Source organism: Melospiza georgiana, chromosome 4, assembly GCF_028018845.1.
Source record: "Melospiza georgiana isolate bMelGeo1 chromosome 4, bMelGeo1.pri, whole genome shotgun sequence".
NCBI lineage: Eukaryota > Metazoa > Chordata > Aves > Passeriformes > Passerellidae > Melospiza > Melospiza georgiana.
Window position 1 is genome coordinate 31,927,346 of NC_080433.1, and position 14,231 is coordinate 31,941,576.

Below are 14,231 nucleotides of genomic sequence, written 5' to 3' on the forward strand. Positions count from 1 at the left end.
ACTCTGTGTGTCACCTTCAGGACTCTGCTCAGAAGCTGGTGAGCTGCAGAGGGGATGTCTGTAACATGGAATAATTATGTTATTTCTTCATGTGCTGGCAAAAAGCTGTCTCTGTGGGCTAAGAAGTCACACTCAGCTGTAAATGACTGCTGCAGAAGTCTGCCACAGAGGTAGTGTCCCATGGATTCAGAAATCTGCAAATGCCTCCATAAATAAACTTGCAGTGCAGCATTCTTGTGCCAGTGGCTAAAGGAATCAATGATTCGTGGATGCAAAAAAACATAAAAATTATTTTATTGGGCTCATAGTTTGTTGGAGGATGTTTGGTCTCCTGAAAGAACCCAGAAGCAAATGCAATGAAGTATTAAAAAAACCCAAACCAAACAACAAAAGGACAGTGTTCAGCAAAACTGCCTCTTGCAACACCTTTTGTAGTCTGTAGCTTAGGCTCTTCCTGCATCAGATAAAAATTTTTGTTGGTGGATTTTCTTTTTCCCTTGTGAAGTTTTCTAGTAAATTACTGAGCCTTTTAGAACTTCTAGCTTTTCACCATCCCATGTGAGTGAGTTCACTCTAAGTAAGTATTGTATGACATAATATGTTTTTTTTTAAATGTTAAAGCAAATAAAACATTAATTATGGGATAAATAAAGAGAGAAAATAGAAATTATAAAAAAGAAAATACAACGGAGAAGGAAAAGAGTTTATTCATTCAATTTCATACTCTAATCTCTTGAGTTCTGGATAGTTCCAGTGTATTTAATCTGTTGTCTGTGGGAGAGCTTGCTTTTCTTTGTTCTTGTAGCCTTTCCATTTTTAAAATCTCCTAGTTCTACTGACCTTTTCTTTCCTCCTTTGAGATGCACTGGTTGGTAGTTTTTTTGTCCTCTTCCAGGAGTATATAAAAACTGGAGTCAAATACTGCCAATTCCTCTGGTAGAGAGGGATCTCAGAAGATAAAACATGTCAGTTTTTCAAAGGCTTATGTTTGAGTTCTTCCAGCACTCTGAATGAGAAGTGACTTCCCCTTGCAGTGCTCTTGGTCTGACCTTTCTGGTCTTGTTTTATATGTAAGGGTTTTTTTAATGCTTCTGTAGCTCAAGTTCATTCTTGCTTGTTTTTCTGACTTCGAGGCCGGGTAAGTGCCACAGGAATCCTTCTGGCCAAAGCTGTTTTGCCTGTTAGACATCAGACTCTCTGTCTAACAAAAATCTGAGGAGCTTCCCAATTATTTGACTCTGATACTGCAAAATCATGCTCCAAAACTCCCAGCTCTGAAAGTTCTGGAGTGGGTTTCAGAAACTGAGCATGGCAAAGAAGTACCATGGACAGGGACTGCCCAGCCTGGCCTCCTCCACTCTTGGTGCAGAACAAAAAGCTAGAAACGTTTGTTCTAGGCAGGAGGATCTTGGTATAGATGTCAAATGCTTAGCATTTGATACCTCTGATTTTTGATTATGTGCTGAAGGCAGAATGTTTAAGGTAGGATTTGGGTAAGAGTTTGATTTTTCTCCTCATTCCTTCTTTTCCAGAAAAGGAAATTACTATGCTCTAAGTCTTTACAACTCTTGTGCCTTGCACTCGAGTGTATGATATTACTGAATGTAACAGGTTGTTGGTTGTAAGATTTATTAAGTTGTATGTAACATCTTGTAGCTCCAGGCCCTTAATGTTTATAGAACTTGTTCTTCACTCCTTGAGTCAACCATGGCAGATGTTGTTTTACCTATGTGCAGCACAACAGAGGAGGCTGGAATGCAGACAGCCTTACACTCTGAACAAACATTAACAACGAAGTGAAGGGGGTGCATCATTTAGAAGCTTTCTGTTGTCAGTTTCCAGGCTTGGAATTGCTGCTGTGAAGGTGACAGCAGTTCTGTAGCTGAGGTGCAGAAGTAGAGAGACTTGAAATTGATGTTAAATGCTGGTGCATTTGTGAGGGACAACTGTTAAAGGCCAACAACTCTTGGCTTTAAGAGAATTCTTAACTCTGTGTATTCAGTGTGAACCCTTACTTTCCATATACCTGGAATGTCAGAGATCTGGTCATGGCTTATGTCTTGCATTTTAAGTGTTAGAAATTCCTGCTGAATTTATGCTGTTGCATTTGATCTCTTAAATTAATTAATTTGATCCATTATCCCAGAAAGATGTCTCATCCTCTGGAGTAGAAGCCATTCTAATCTTAAACACCAAAGTCTCCCTAGTTGGATTGCATCCTTCCATCATTTACTTTACAATATGAAGAATGGAGTTTGGGGTGCAGATTTTATTCAGCTGGAGCCACACTGGCACTGTCAAACAAATCTGAAAATAGATTACCTAGTAGTGTTGAATATTTGAAACACTGGGATCTGTTGACCTGGGTTAAATTGTAAATGCCATCCTGAAGGTAAATGACTTTATCTGTTCTGTGAACCATTTAGATTCTAGAATGTATTTATTTTTAGAATGAAGTCAAGGAAAAATCCTGAAAGTAAGACTTCAGAGGTACTGTGAGATCACTGGAAGTCTTAAAAATTTTTCAAACTAATAACCTTTAGATTGTCTTTAAGCTGTGTCTTTAAAGCTTGTATTTGCACAAAAGCTATTTCCTAGTAAGAAAGAATTGCTCAGCTCTGGTCTGTGTGATCATTCCTTGCTGACTGTGGCTTTAATGAGTAAAATCAGTGACTAAATTAAGTACTCAGCAATGACACTTTGAAGTTAAAAAGAAAGGAGGATATAACTATTAAGTGGGTTTTTTCTTTTAATTAAGTAGCTTTGTCTTATTCTGAATAGCAGTTCTCATTTGTGTAAAATGTAATTTCAGCAAATATATGCAGAATGGCAGCATTAAAGGTCATAGCCTAGAATTGTAGTTTATGTACACTGCAATCTCACAAAACTTTGTTAAAGGCAGAAAAAGAATTGTTTTTAAAATATATCTTTTTTGTTTATCTTTTAGGCAGTATTTTGCATTTCTGCAGAGCTTTGCACAGATCCTGTTCCCATGCAAACTGATGAGGGAGAAATACTGGAGGAAGGCAGTCCCAAGGTCAGTGAGGTAAATACCACTGTGTTTTGGAAGAAGAAAAGCTTGTTTGGCTGAAAGGGGTGGTGGAGGGGGGGGTACATGGAGTGAACTTTGACTGGTGCTGATATTTTTAATAAGAAACTTCATGTAGATGCTTATTATTTATTGTCATGGAGATGCTTAAAAAATTAAACTTGGAAAAATCTTTAGAAAGACAGGGGTTTTGCTACCCACTAAGGATTGGAACATGTGTTTTCAAGCACTTCCAGGAAGGAAAGAGAAAACTTGTGAAAAGATACTAACCCTGATAGTATTGAATTTGTGATAACTGGGAGGACTTTCTTTCCTACCCACCCACTCTCTGAACTAACCCAAGGAATTAGACATGGGGGCCCTTAGGTGCAGGTGCTGGTGTCTGTGGATTACTGACTGACCTCTATTGGAGGTGTGCTGCTGCTTGTTTCCTTGTACTTGCCAGCATGTGCTGTGCTGTGAGACTGGATTATGTTGCTTTTGAAGGCGCCTCTGATTCTCAGCATAGCTTGTTGGAACAGGAGAGTGTGAAGTGTTCTGTTGAGCACAATGCTGTGTCCTGCTTTTTGCCTTCTTCCTGAAGATGCAGATGTTAAGGTGTGAATTACTTTGGTTTTCATAAAGACATAGTCATTGGCATACTCTTCTGAAGGTTTATGAATACAGTTTATAGTCCTGACTGCTCAATGAGTTAGTGTCAACATTGCAACTGATGTGTGTTTAAAACGTGCTCCCTACATTTCACAAAAATCTGAATCATTTTTAGTTTTGTAGCTTTGTGTAAGAGAGAGACTGAGAAATTAAAAACTAAAAGACTAAAGTTAAAATCTGTTTCTAGGTAGACCTTTGGAGAGATGCTTTCACTGTTTTAGGGTATAAGAAAAAACATTTTTTTAACTGTAAGCACCAAGTTAGGAAGTAAGTTAGTAAGTAATTATTAGAGGAAGGACTTGGCAATTGTGCTGCATGTACTTCAGGAGTTGTGTTAATTTTAAATAGCTTTGAAGGAAGGTTGGCTCTAGATTAGGAGCTGAAAAATGAGAACATATCAGTGGATGTACTTGCAGCAATCCAGGCTATTGAACACATCTTTTGACAAGGATGTGATTACAGGTTTCAGTGGGGAATAGACATGAGAGAGGAGACATCATGGTGCTATAATTACTGATTATAGCACAGCTATTGGTGCCTTCTTTTCACCACACAGAGAGGATCTTTGCTCTGTGTGTGAACAGGCATTTATGTGTATACAAACAGGTGCCTGTGTATATATTTATGGACACACAGCTTGCTTTTTTTTTTTTTTTTGCCTTTTTGCCTGTGTGGTAGGAAGTAGATGGAAGTGACTGTCTTTTCCTCCAGTGAAGGGTGTGCTTTTCTTTGGCATACTTAATTCTGGATATAATGGTGAATATTGTATATCTGCTCCAAAAATTGAATGAGCTTAAATTTAAAATCAGATTCTTTATACTGACTTCAAATACCTAAATGTGTATGAAGTATTGCTTTGAAACAATTGTCGTTGTGGGAGATAAGGAATTGTGCATCTGGTATTTAGTGTTATTAATAAATGACTATATAGGATCAGTGAATATTAAGCAAAAAAGTCATGACTGCATCTAATTCTTCTCTGCATTCTGTGATGTACAGGACTACTCACTGAAGTCTGTTTTTCAGTGTTTCTTCAATCTGTAAATGATTATTCTCTTTGCTTGTCTCAGGAGAGTTTTGTATCTATAACAGTTGAAAGTTTGTCCTAGAAAATTTTAGGCAAATTATGTTTCACTATATTGTCTAGTATCATTGAAATTATTTCCTTAATTTACAAATGTTTAAATGATCTAGTAACTTTTTTTCATAAAAATACGTTTTCCTACGAAATGCCATTTTAGATATTCAGTAATGTAGTTCAGTTTTTTCCTTTTGTGAGATTGTTTGCCCATCCCTCCTCACCCACTCCCAAATTTTTCAGGCAGGAGATATGAGGTATACTTAAATGAAGTATTCTGCAAGAAATGAGAGCAAAATCATCTTCTGTGGAGATACCATGAATATCAGGTTATAAAGATTTGGATACTGCAAGAATTAATTTTTTTGTCCTACCAGCCTGAAAATAACCTGAATTTTACATGAAGATTCTATCATAGAGGGGAAAACAAATGATATGTCATGCTGTATGCTTGTAAACTGGTTTGGGTCTATAACTGTCTCAGATTTTCTGGCATCCTAGACTGTATAGTATTTTGAGACATCCTGGTCAAGACTTGAAGATAAAAGGAGATTTCCTCTGGTTTTGAAGAAAAAAATTATATTATGCCTTATGTAGAGCTGAGCAAGTCACTTTAAAGCCTAAATATTTATGGCCTTCAAACTAATTAACACTATGTAAGGTATGATCAGAAAGTTTAAGCCCTGCAGTGAGACATCATGAATAATGATCTTCTTGCTTGACTCCTAACAAGCTGATGAGCAGTTGTAAAGTCAGCTCTTGAAATGAGGGACAAACTCAGTGGCAACTCATTGGAAATTAAGTTTAAGGACAGTTAACAATGGACTCAGTTCCCACTTTAGTGTTTATTTCAACCACTGTTGTTCATTTTTATTTAATTAGTAATTTAATTTTTTAATATTATGGTTGTTGAGTTGTGCTCGTGTTCTCAATTTTGCATACACTTTCTTTAAAATGGCCTCAACATGGTAAAGACAGCTGGCACCTGTCAGTAGCATGCTCTTGATTCCAATAATTACCTAATGTTAGTGCTATACAGAGAGGAAGCAACTTGTGCAGAAGTCAGTTATTTCAAATGAGCATATGGGTTTAAAAATTAATTTAGTTTCGGCAGATGTGGAAGTCTTAATTGATAATAATATCCAGTCTATTTTCTCCCAATGACCTGCTAGTGAGTATCATACAGTGAAGTATCCTTTCACCTTTTAGAATAGTTTGGGGTGGGCTGTCTGATTTCTGGCTCTTCAGGGTCTCTTTTCTTCCTTTTAAAAAATAAGAAAAGAATCATAGAATTGTTTAAGTTGGAAGAGACCTCCAAGATCTTTGAGTCCAATCTTTGAGTACCACCATGAGGTGGCAAAGGCTCACCAGGGGGGTACAATCAAGGGGATTTTGCAGGACTGATCTCTTCAGAACTGAGAATCCAAGCAAGACCTCGTGGTGTTCTCCCCAGTCATGGCTGCTGGAGCGGCCTAGTGGGAGGCAGGAAGCACTGGGTCATTCTGGTTCCAAACTTCTGACACCTGAGTGAAATCTTCTGCTACCTCTCTATTGCAACAAGAAGAAAAGAAAACCGGTGTTTCTCCTTGGAACCCTATACCCTTTACTATTTGGATTATGATTTTTATTTTTAATTATATTTTGTGGTAGCTAATTAGCTACTTATAGTTGCTAGGCTTTTTCCATTAACAACCTTGGACCCTGACAATATCAACAAGTGCTGAACTTCTTGTTTGTGACTGATTTCAACTGGTTGATCCATTAGTTAAGGATTACTGCACAGGCAATACTTAAACTTGGTTTCTTAGTTGTTCCTTTGCTGTAAAATATTGCAGGAGGAAGCTAAAATTTTATGCCTGATTTGAAGTACTTTTAGATTTCTTTCAATGTTGGCAGGAGTTTTGAGCTTATGCAGAAAACTTCTTTATCAAAAAATGCAATTAAAATGCTCATGTTAAATGTAGAATTTCTCGCTCTCCTCATAGCTGTTCCTTCAAGCCTATAAATTCAGAAGGGAGTGAGGGACTTTGACTAAAGTAATTTATAGAAAGGTATTGACGAATCATGGTTTTGCTTCAGTGTTGTAGAATGGAAAAGAGGAAAAATACATAGTTCTGTCATTTTAATGTTTTCTATACTAAAACTCTAGGTATATAAAATTTTGATTAAAAATATGACTGCACAGGATGTTTAATAACACTTAATTCCTAATAAGAACAGGAAAAGGGAAAATATTCTGTATCGTACGGTGTTATGTAAATGTAATTTTATTCAAAGTTTTCATCAGTGTTTATAGAAATAATTATTGAACTGAATTGATAGGCCAGGAATTAGGCTACTTTTTCATACTGTGGCTCTTTCAAAATCAGTGGCACAGACACTGAGGCTTGTCCTGTTTTTCAGTCTCGCTGTACGATGCCACTTACAAGATGTCTGGAAGCCACCTGTTAAGCCTTATTTTATTTCAAGTTGCTAGTGTTCATATCTGTCAGTGTGAATCTTTCCCTTACATTATTGAAAACTGCCTGCTCTCAACCTGGTTAATTCTTGCTTTTCTTGCCTCTTGGTGTCTAATTGTGAGCTAGCACTTGCCTTCTCTTTAAATCACTCTTCAGAACTCCGTTGGCACTGGCTGTGTTTTGTTGTGGTGTTTGGTTTTTTGTTGTTTTTATTTTTCTATCCTGAAGCATTCACATAGAGATGATAAAAAGTTTAAAAAGTATGTGACTCAAGTATCTAAACACTTGCCTTTACTTCATACATGTTGAGAATAAAGGAACACAAGCCTATGTTAAGTTACTTGTTTTTAAATTTATAAACAGAATCTTAAAATTCACAAGGCAGTGTTGTTTGAAGTTCTCTTTCCTAAAAGCAGGAACGTTCCACTAAATGCATTTATGGGTAAGGTATGCTGAGTTCCTGCTGTGGATGTTGCATAATGATGACAATAGTACAAAAGTTAGGCTGATGCTTTCATTTTGTGGGATTTAGAATTAATGTAATGAAAAAAAACCCCTTAGTTAAGTAAGTAAACTGATAGCATCCAAAACCTTGATGCCTGTGTCTCTGGGGCTTACAGTCCTACTGAATGACACAGAACTGGGTTTCAATTTAGATAACACTGGATAATTTAAAAATTCAGGCCCATACAGTAATGAAATAAACATTACAATTACACTTTGTGAGTGTAATTATAAAAAATATGTTTTCCAGTCTAGTACTGGCCTGGTACAGGGTGCTTTCAGATGATGGTTCCCTGCAGAATAAATCCCTGCACTCTTGGAAAATTTTGGCTTGTTATGAGAGGTGAGGTTTCAACCTCAGTGTACTTTCTTGTGAGTACCTGATAGTTCTGAGTAGGTTACAGCTTACTCTCGTGGCTGTTGCTTCTCCATTGGATTCATGAGAGTAGGCTTTGGGGTTTTTTATTTAGTTATTTCATTTTTCATGTCTGCTAGTGAGTTACCTGTGGAGCTTCCAGCATTTTTCTGCCCTGATACACAGGGTATATTTCCATTATTTTTCTGGAACAAGAGTTGTAGGAGCAGCTAGTCTTTGTAAAGCTGGCTTACAAGTATACTAATTTCCTGGAGTCTTTGAATGAAGTATCTTGTATAGTCTTTGAAAAGTAGAGAGGTATTCTATATAACATGATAATTTATGCTTCTCCCAAAATGTAGCAGCTTAAGAACCAGGAGGACAAAGAATTTTTCACAACAGAAACTGATGTCATCTCCATGCTCTGCTAGCTTTATTTAGTTAACCTGAAAAAGCTGCAGCTCTTGAGGAGAATATCTCAAACCCAAAATATTTGCATATCATGTATTGAAATAAAAATCCATTAACCTCTCAGTAAAGAATTAATTTACTTAAAATTCCTTTTAATTACATGTTATAAAAGCTTGTAGAAGTGTTATGGCATAGGCCTCTGGTTTTAAGTATTAATTAACATAGTCCATTAAGGGAAGCAGAAATCTTGGGTTAGTTTCTCTCTGGAACTTCAACAGTGTGGCCAGAAAAAGAACCTAAAATACTTTTCTACAAAACACTACGCACTTGGACCTCTCTACATGGGGGGAAAAAAACCCAAGTAAACCTGCTTGTGAGTTTATAACTTCAAATTTCAAAATTTCAAGGCATTTAACAAAGAGCCATAATTATGGTATGGGGTCTAACCCTACCTGGCAACTGAGCACCACACTGCTGCTCATCCACTCCTGTCCCTGTAGTGAGATGGAGGGGTAGAATTGCAAGGGAAAAAGTCAGAAAATATGTGGATTGAGATAACAGTGGTGTAATAATTTGGGGAGGAAAAAACCCAAACCAGTAACTAAGAGGAGAGGAAAATAAAACCTGTGAAAGAACAAATGATGCAAAAGGAAAATAATTGCTTGTTGCCAAACAGTGGATGCCCAGCCAGTCTCTGAGCAATGTTAGCCCCAGCCAACATCCACACACACCCTCACTCACTCGGTTTTCATGCTGAGCATGGTGCTATGTAGTGTGGAGTATCCCTCTGGACAGTTGTGGTAAGTTGTCCTGGCTGTGTCCCCTCTGGCTTCCTGTGCCCCCCTGGCCTGCTCGCTGCTGAGGTGCTGTGAGAAACAGAAGAGGCCTTGATGCTGTGTGAGCCCTGCTCAGCAGAACAGAAACATCCCTGTGTTATCAGCACTGCTTCCAGCATGAATCCAAAACACAGCCCTCTACCAGCTACTATCTAGAAATGTAGCTCAATCCCAGCCAGAACCAGTGTACAGTATGTTATCAGGGTTCACTATAAAAAAAAAAGCAGTTATAAATAAGGTAAAATTGTTGAGGACTGCAAAAAAGAACAAGGAATTAGACTGTACTACTTGAACTATTGTGAAGGAATGCTGTTGATAGCCTAGGTGCTTGGACATTTTAAAAGAAATTCAGGATCAAGTTCAGGATTCTTCCAGTTGGGTGTACTGTTTTCTACAGAGGCAAGATGGATTGCTCATTTGAAACCTACTTATCCTTAGTGAAGACTGCTAAAATATAGATGCTGAACTGAAAGATGACTCTCTGTTTTCTAATCTCAAAATACCCTGAAGTGCTTTTGAATCACAAAAGAGAAGGTTAACACAATGATGTATTTTCTTTCTCTTGGAAAATACCATCATGTGCCAAGGTGACTTTGAGATCTGTAAGAACTGTCACCATGTGTTCTTTGATCCAGTCTTTTCATATGTACAGTTCATGTGGAGGAAGTGTACTGGCCTGGCATGTCGCTGCAGTCAGCAGGTGTGTGTCTCATTTCTAAAGGAAAAAACCTTTCAGTCTTAAGAAAACATTCAGCTTAAAAACTCATCTTTTCCATTCTTTTAAAGATTCTTTCTTTTTCATAAATATTTTCTCATTAGTTTTTTCTCAACCAATAGCATCTGTTCTTCAGTTGATTACAGCAGCTTACAATACTTTGCAAAGCAGACAAATAGCAGATATTTGCTTAAAGATTGAAAAAGTGGTTCTGCATTTGAGAGCTTATGTGGTATAGTGCTACAGTCCCACTATGGGATGTGATGTGAATGACATTCATGGGAATTGATTTGTGGCTTTGCTTACAAAGCATCTCTTCTCATGCAGGTGTGCCATTGGCACACAATTGGAGGACTTTCTGGCTTTTCAGAATATTGCCTTTTGATCTCTTTCCATTTGGTATTGGCTTTAGAGAATTGTTGGCAGTGGTTGTAGTCTATGTGAATTGTGGCAGAGTTCTTTATAATTGGTAACTTTATATGAAGTCTTACAGATGTGGAAGCATTGATGAGTGTTTTCAATTTTCCTGTCTTATGGCAGACTTGAGGGGGGATAGGTATTTGGGGAGAAATTTGAGCCAGGGACATTAAAGCTTACTCTACCCTAGTTTAAAAACCTTAAGTTTACTTTAGAAATAATTTGTAGAATGTTAGTTTGGCTGAATCATTGAAAGGTGTAAAATTCATTGGTCTTGACTTTGCGCATTTGCAAGACTGTACATTTGCATGACCTTAAAGGGACTATTTCCTTTTCATTCTGTGAACTAGATGGGTATGAATTTTTTTCACTTCCTCAAATTTTTTTTTTCATTCATTAGGTGTGGAAGAAGTGCATGTGAGTTTGATGGGAAGAGTGTAGGTTGTTATTCTTGTGATGGTGGTAGTAGTAAAAAATAGTAGTGATGGTTTTCAGTGTTTGAATACATAAGAGGATGATCAGACAACTGAGGACACTGGAATTCTGCAAAAACATATTGTGTGATATCAGTTCCTCTGAAGGGTAAAAGCAACATTGAAAACATGTCAGCATTTCCTGGCACTTGTTTGAAGTCCCTGAAGCATTTGAGCAGTAGGCAGAGGGTGTATCATGAGGGGAGAGTGTAGACACAGTAGTGTGGAATTAGGTAGAGAAATATTTAGAGGTACTTTGAAATCATATTGGTTGATTTCAACAGATACAATTTCCACATGTAATTCCCAGAGAAATAACTTATTCTCATGGCATCTAAAGGTTTGTTGGGGAGTTTTTGAGGGCAAGTTGTTGAAAAGCCCAGGCTCTGCTTCCAGAGATGAGTGGCTACATTAATGGTTTGGTGGTCTGTCAGATAGCTAATCTTTTTAATAATCTTGATAAATTTAGAAAAAATTTAAAAGCAAGCAGCAGTGTCAGTGGCTCCCCTGTGACTAAAATGAGTTTGGATTTGCATTCTGGTAACTGGAGAAACTGGAAAGCAGCTGTGGGTGTGGATAGCCTGTATTCCTTCTCCTTTTTGACAGTGATCAAAAGTGGATGCCTAATACAGACCTAAGGCAGGGTTAATATATACATATAACAGATTTGTTCTCAGCCTCCAGCTGTTGAGGAACTTTTTGGGCCACTGTTAGTTTCTATGGGTTTAGAATCCACACAACAGATTTCTGTGAACACAGAAAAGAAAGTTCTTCTTTCTGTTGCTTCACTGTCTGGTCTTAAGGAAGAATAACTTCAGCACCAATTTGTGTGTGCCTGGCTTATGTCACTTTCAGTCATTCCTAATAAACAGCTGCAAAAAGTATTTGTATCAGTGAAGGTGATTAAATGTGTAGTGCAAAAGTGTAATTTAGTTTTCTGTGATTCTGATTATCATCTGCTTTCTTAAGGCTTTGAAAATTCCTTTAGCAGTTCATGCCTGTTGTCCTTTTGTGGCAATGCATCATCTAGATTTCCAACTCCAAGTGGGAGAAAGTTAATGTTTTCTCTCTTCTGTGTCAGGGTGGTTAACAATGTGTGTATTAGAATATCAGCCACTTACAGATGTCAGCTTAAACTGCTATAACTTGTTCATCTGTGTCTGCACCATAAAATGAGTTGACTAAATGGAGTCACTGGGTGAGAGTGGCTTGTGAAAGTCCTGGTGGGGGTGAGCTGTTCAAGGGCTTTTGGGTCAGATGCGTCCCCTAAATGGAAAGTGTAAAAATTTTGTTATGAAAGTGTAAAAGGTAGCTGAACTTAGCAAGAATTCATGGCTTGTGAAATGCTTTTGCTCTTTAGCTGAAGAATAATATAAAAGGTTAATTAAATAAAATTGGAGAATTTTTCTGTCTTACTAAATTCATATTTTCCTGGTCTCCATCCATACTATGTATATGTAGAATACACTACAAAATGGATGGAGTGTATGGATGGAACACACTAAAAGATGGATCATCAAGAGTGGAGCAGGAGAAGAAAAGCACTTTAGCTTAAATTCAGAATGCTTTATTCGTTTTTTGTGTCTGAGATGGTTGAGTTATTATTCAAAGCTGCCTTGGCAGCTTCAGAGTTGGAGTTTTCAGATGGTATTTCTGGATATCCTGTCATACCATGACTTGAGTGACTTTAACATCTTCCGTGGTTGACATAAGGTAGAACTGTATCTTGCTGCAAACAGCTAGGTGGTTTAAATTTCTTTCAGAGCAAGATATATAGTTATTATATATATATATATATATGCACACACACATTGTATTTTAACATTGTATTTTAAATACTTAGCTATTGTATTTTAAATACTAAACAGCTTAGTGATACATTAAAAAATAATAAATTTTTTATTAAGTAAACTTTTGTATTTGTACAATATGAAACGGGGCTTGGATCCCAACCTGTTTAGCATTTCCAAAGTGTGACTGTTGTTTTCATGGTATTTATAAAAATGCTTAAGCTTAGCAGGGAACTCATGCTAAGCTGCTGGGTATTTCACAGAATATTAGTTAACAAACATCTTAAATATTACATAGAAAGTGAGCCATAGGTTATTTCTGCAATTACTTTGTGACGATTTGGTGACAGCTGAAATTAAAAGCAAAACTTCTGGTCTTTAACCACTGCTGCAGCTTTTGTGCTTGTTTAGCTGCAGCATAAATTACATATTCTGAGCTCCATAGGTTAATGATGAACTGAGTTTCCTCTGACAACTTGTCCTGCTGTTCTATGTGGATGCTGCATGTTTTAATGATTGTTTCTGTTAACATGTTGGCATTTCTTCTAGTTTCAGTGAGCCAGGTGTTAAAGTACCATTAAGCTGCATATAGCAAACGCCAGTAGCAGATTAGTAACTTTTGAATGTAATTACTGTGGTCTAAGTGTGTTAACAGTCAAAATGATTAGCAGGGAGTTCTGAATGTGAAGTGTGATTTAGCAGAGGGATTATGTTAGTAAGTTTTACTTCTGCTGTAACTAACAGAAAACCAGTCAGGACTGTGTGGTGGTATTAACACTGAAATGCTCCATCTAGATGCTGCTGAAAAGCTTCAAAGAAATACTGATTAGGCTAGGTTCACAAATTTTTGTTGGTGATTTTTATATATCAAGACTGTGCTTTGGCAAAATGGAGGGGGAAAAAAAAGGTGGAAGTAGGTTCAAATGCAAATTTAGTTACTCAATACAACAAAGTTCTGAAAGAGACCAAAAATTCAGCCACTATTTCATGCATATCTTGTCTTTAAGACTTTCCTCTGTGTGATTCAGAAAAATACTTGGTGCTTTCTCATTTTAGAAGCTGAGTTTGTTTTTTATAAGTTTAAATCACAAATTCTAAGCTGTTTTTTAATGCTTTCATTTGTGTACTGAATTTAAGATTTAATCTAAGAAGTACATTTTGAGGCTAATTTTGCTAAACAATTTGCACTATTCTATGTGTATTTTGAAATGCTAGCTCAACACTAATTTATTCCTAAAAAATTATGAAAGTGCTAGCAGCTAAATTGCATTAAAAGAAGTAAATTAAAAATTTAATTAATCTGTTCCTAGTGAGTAAAATTTTCCCCAATGCAGTTTGTCCAAAGTGCTTATAATGAAACCAGGCAGAGAGGTGACTCAGCTTTCCTTTCATTTCTAGTAGTGATTGCATTTCTGTCAGACCTCAAATGGTCCCTGAGATTTCTTTTTTTTTATATCACAGCTTCCACCGCTGTTAGCTGTAGTGACTAGTGA

The 14,231-nt window shown here is 37.0% G+C and overlaps 1 protein-coding gene across 4 annotated transcripts in view; it reads left to right on the forward strand.

Moving 5' to 3' along the window:
• Positions 1-14,231, forward strand: part of TNRC6B (trinucleotide repeat containing adaptor 6B) — a 119,395-nt gene that overhangs the window by 14,192 nt on the left and 90,972 nt on the right. For 3 of the 4 annotated variants that reach the window (XM_058022896.1, XM_058022899.1, XM_058022900.1), the window contains exon 3: positions 2,948-3,046. In XM_058022896.1, the coding sequence (XP_057878879.1) occupies positions 2,993-3,046 (54 nt within the window). In that variant the 5' untranslated portion in view covers positions 2,948-2,992. The remainder of the gene's footprint in view (positions 1-2,947; positions 3,047-14,231) is intronic. The other variant, XM_058022897.1, reaches the window with a different exon arrangement.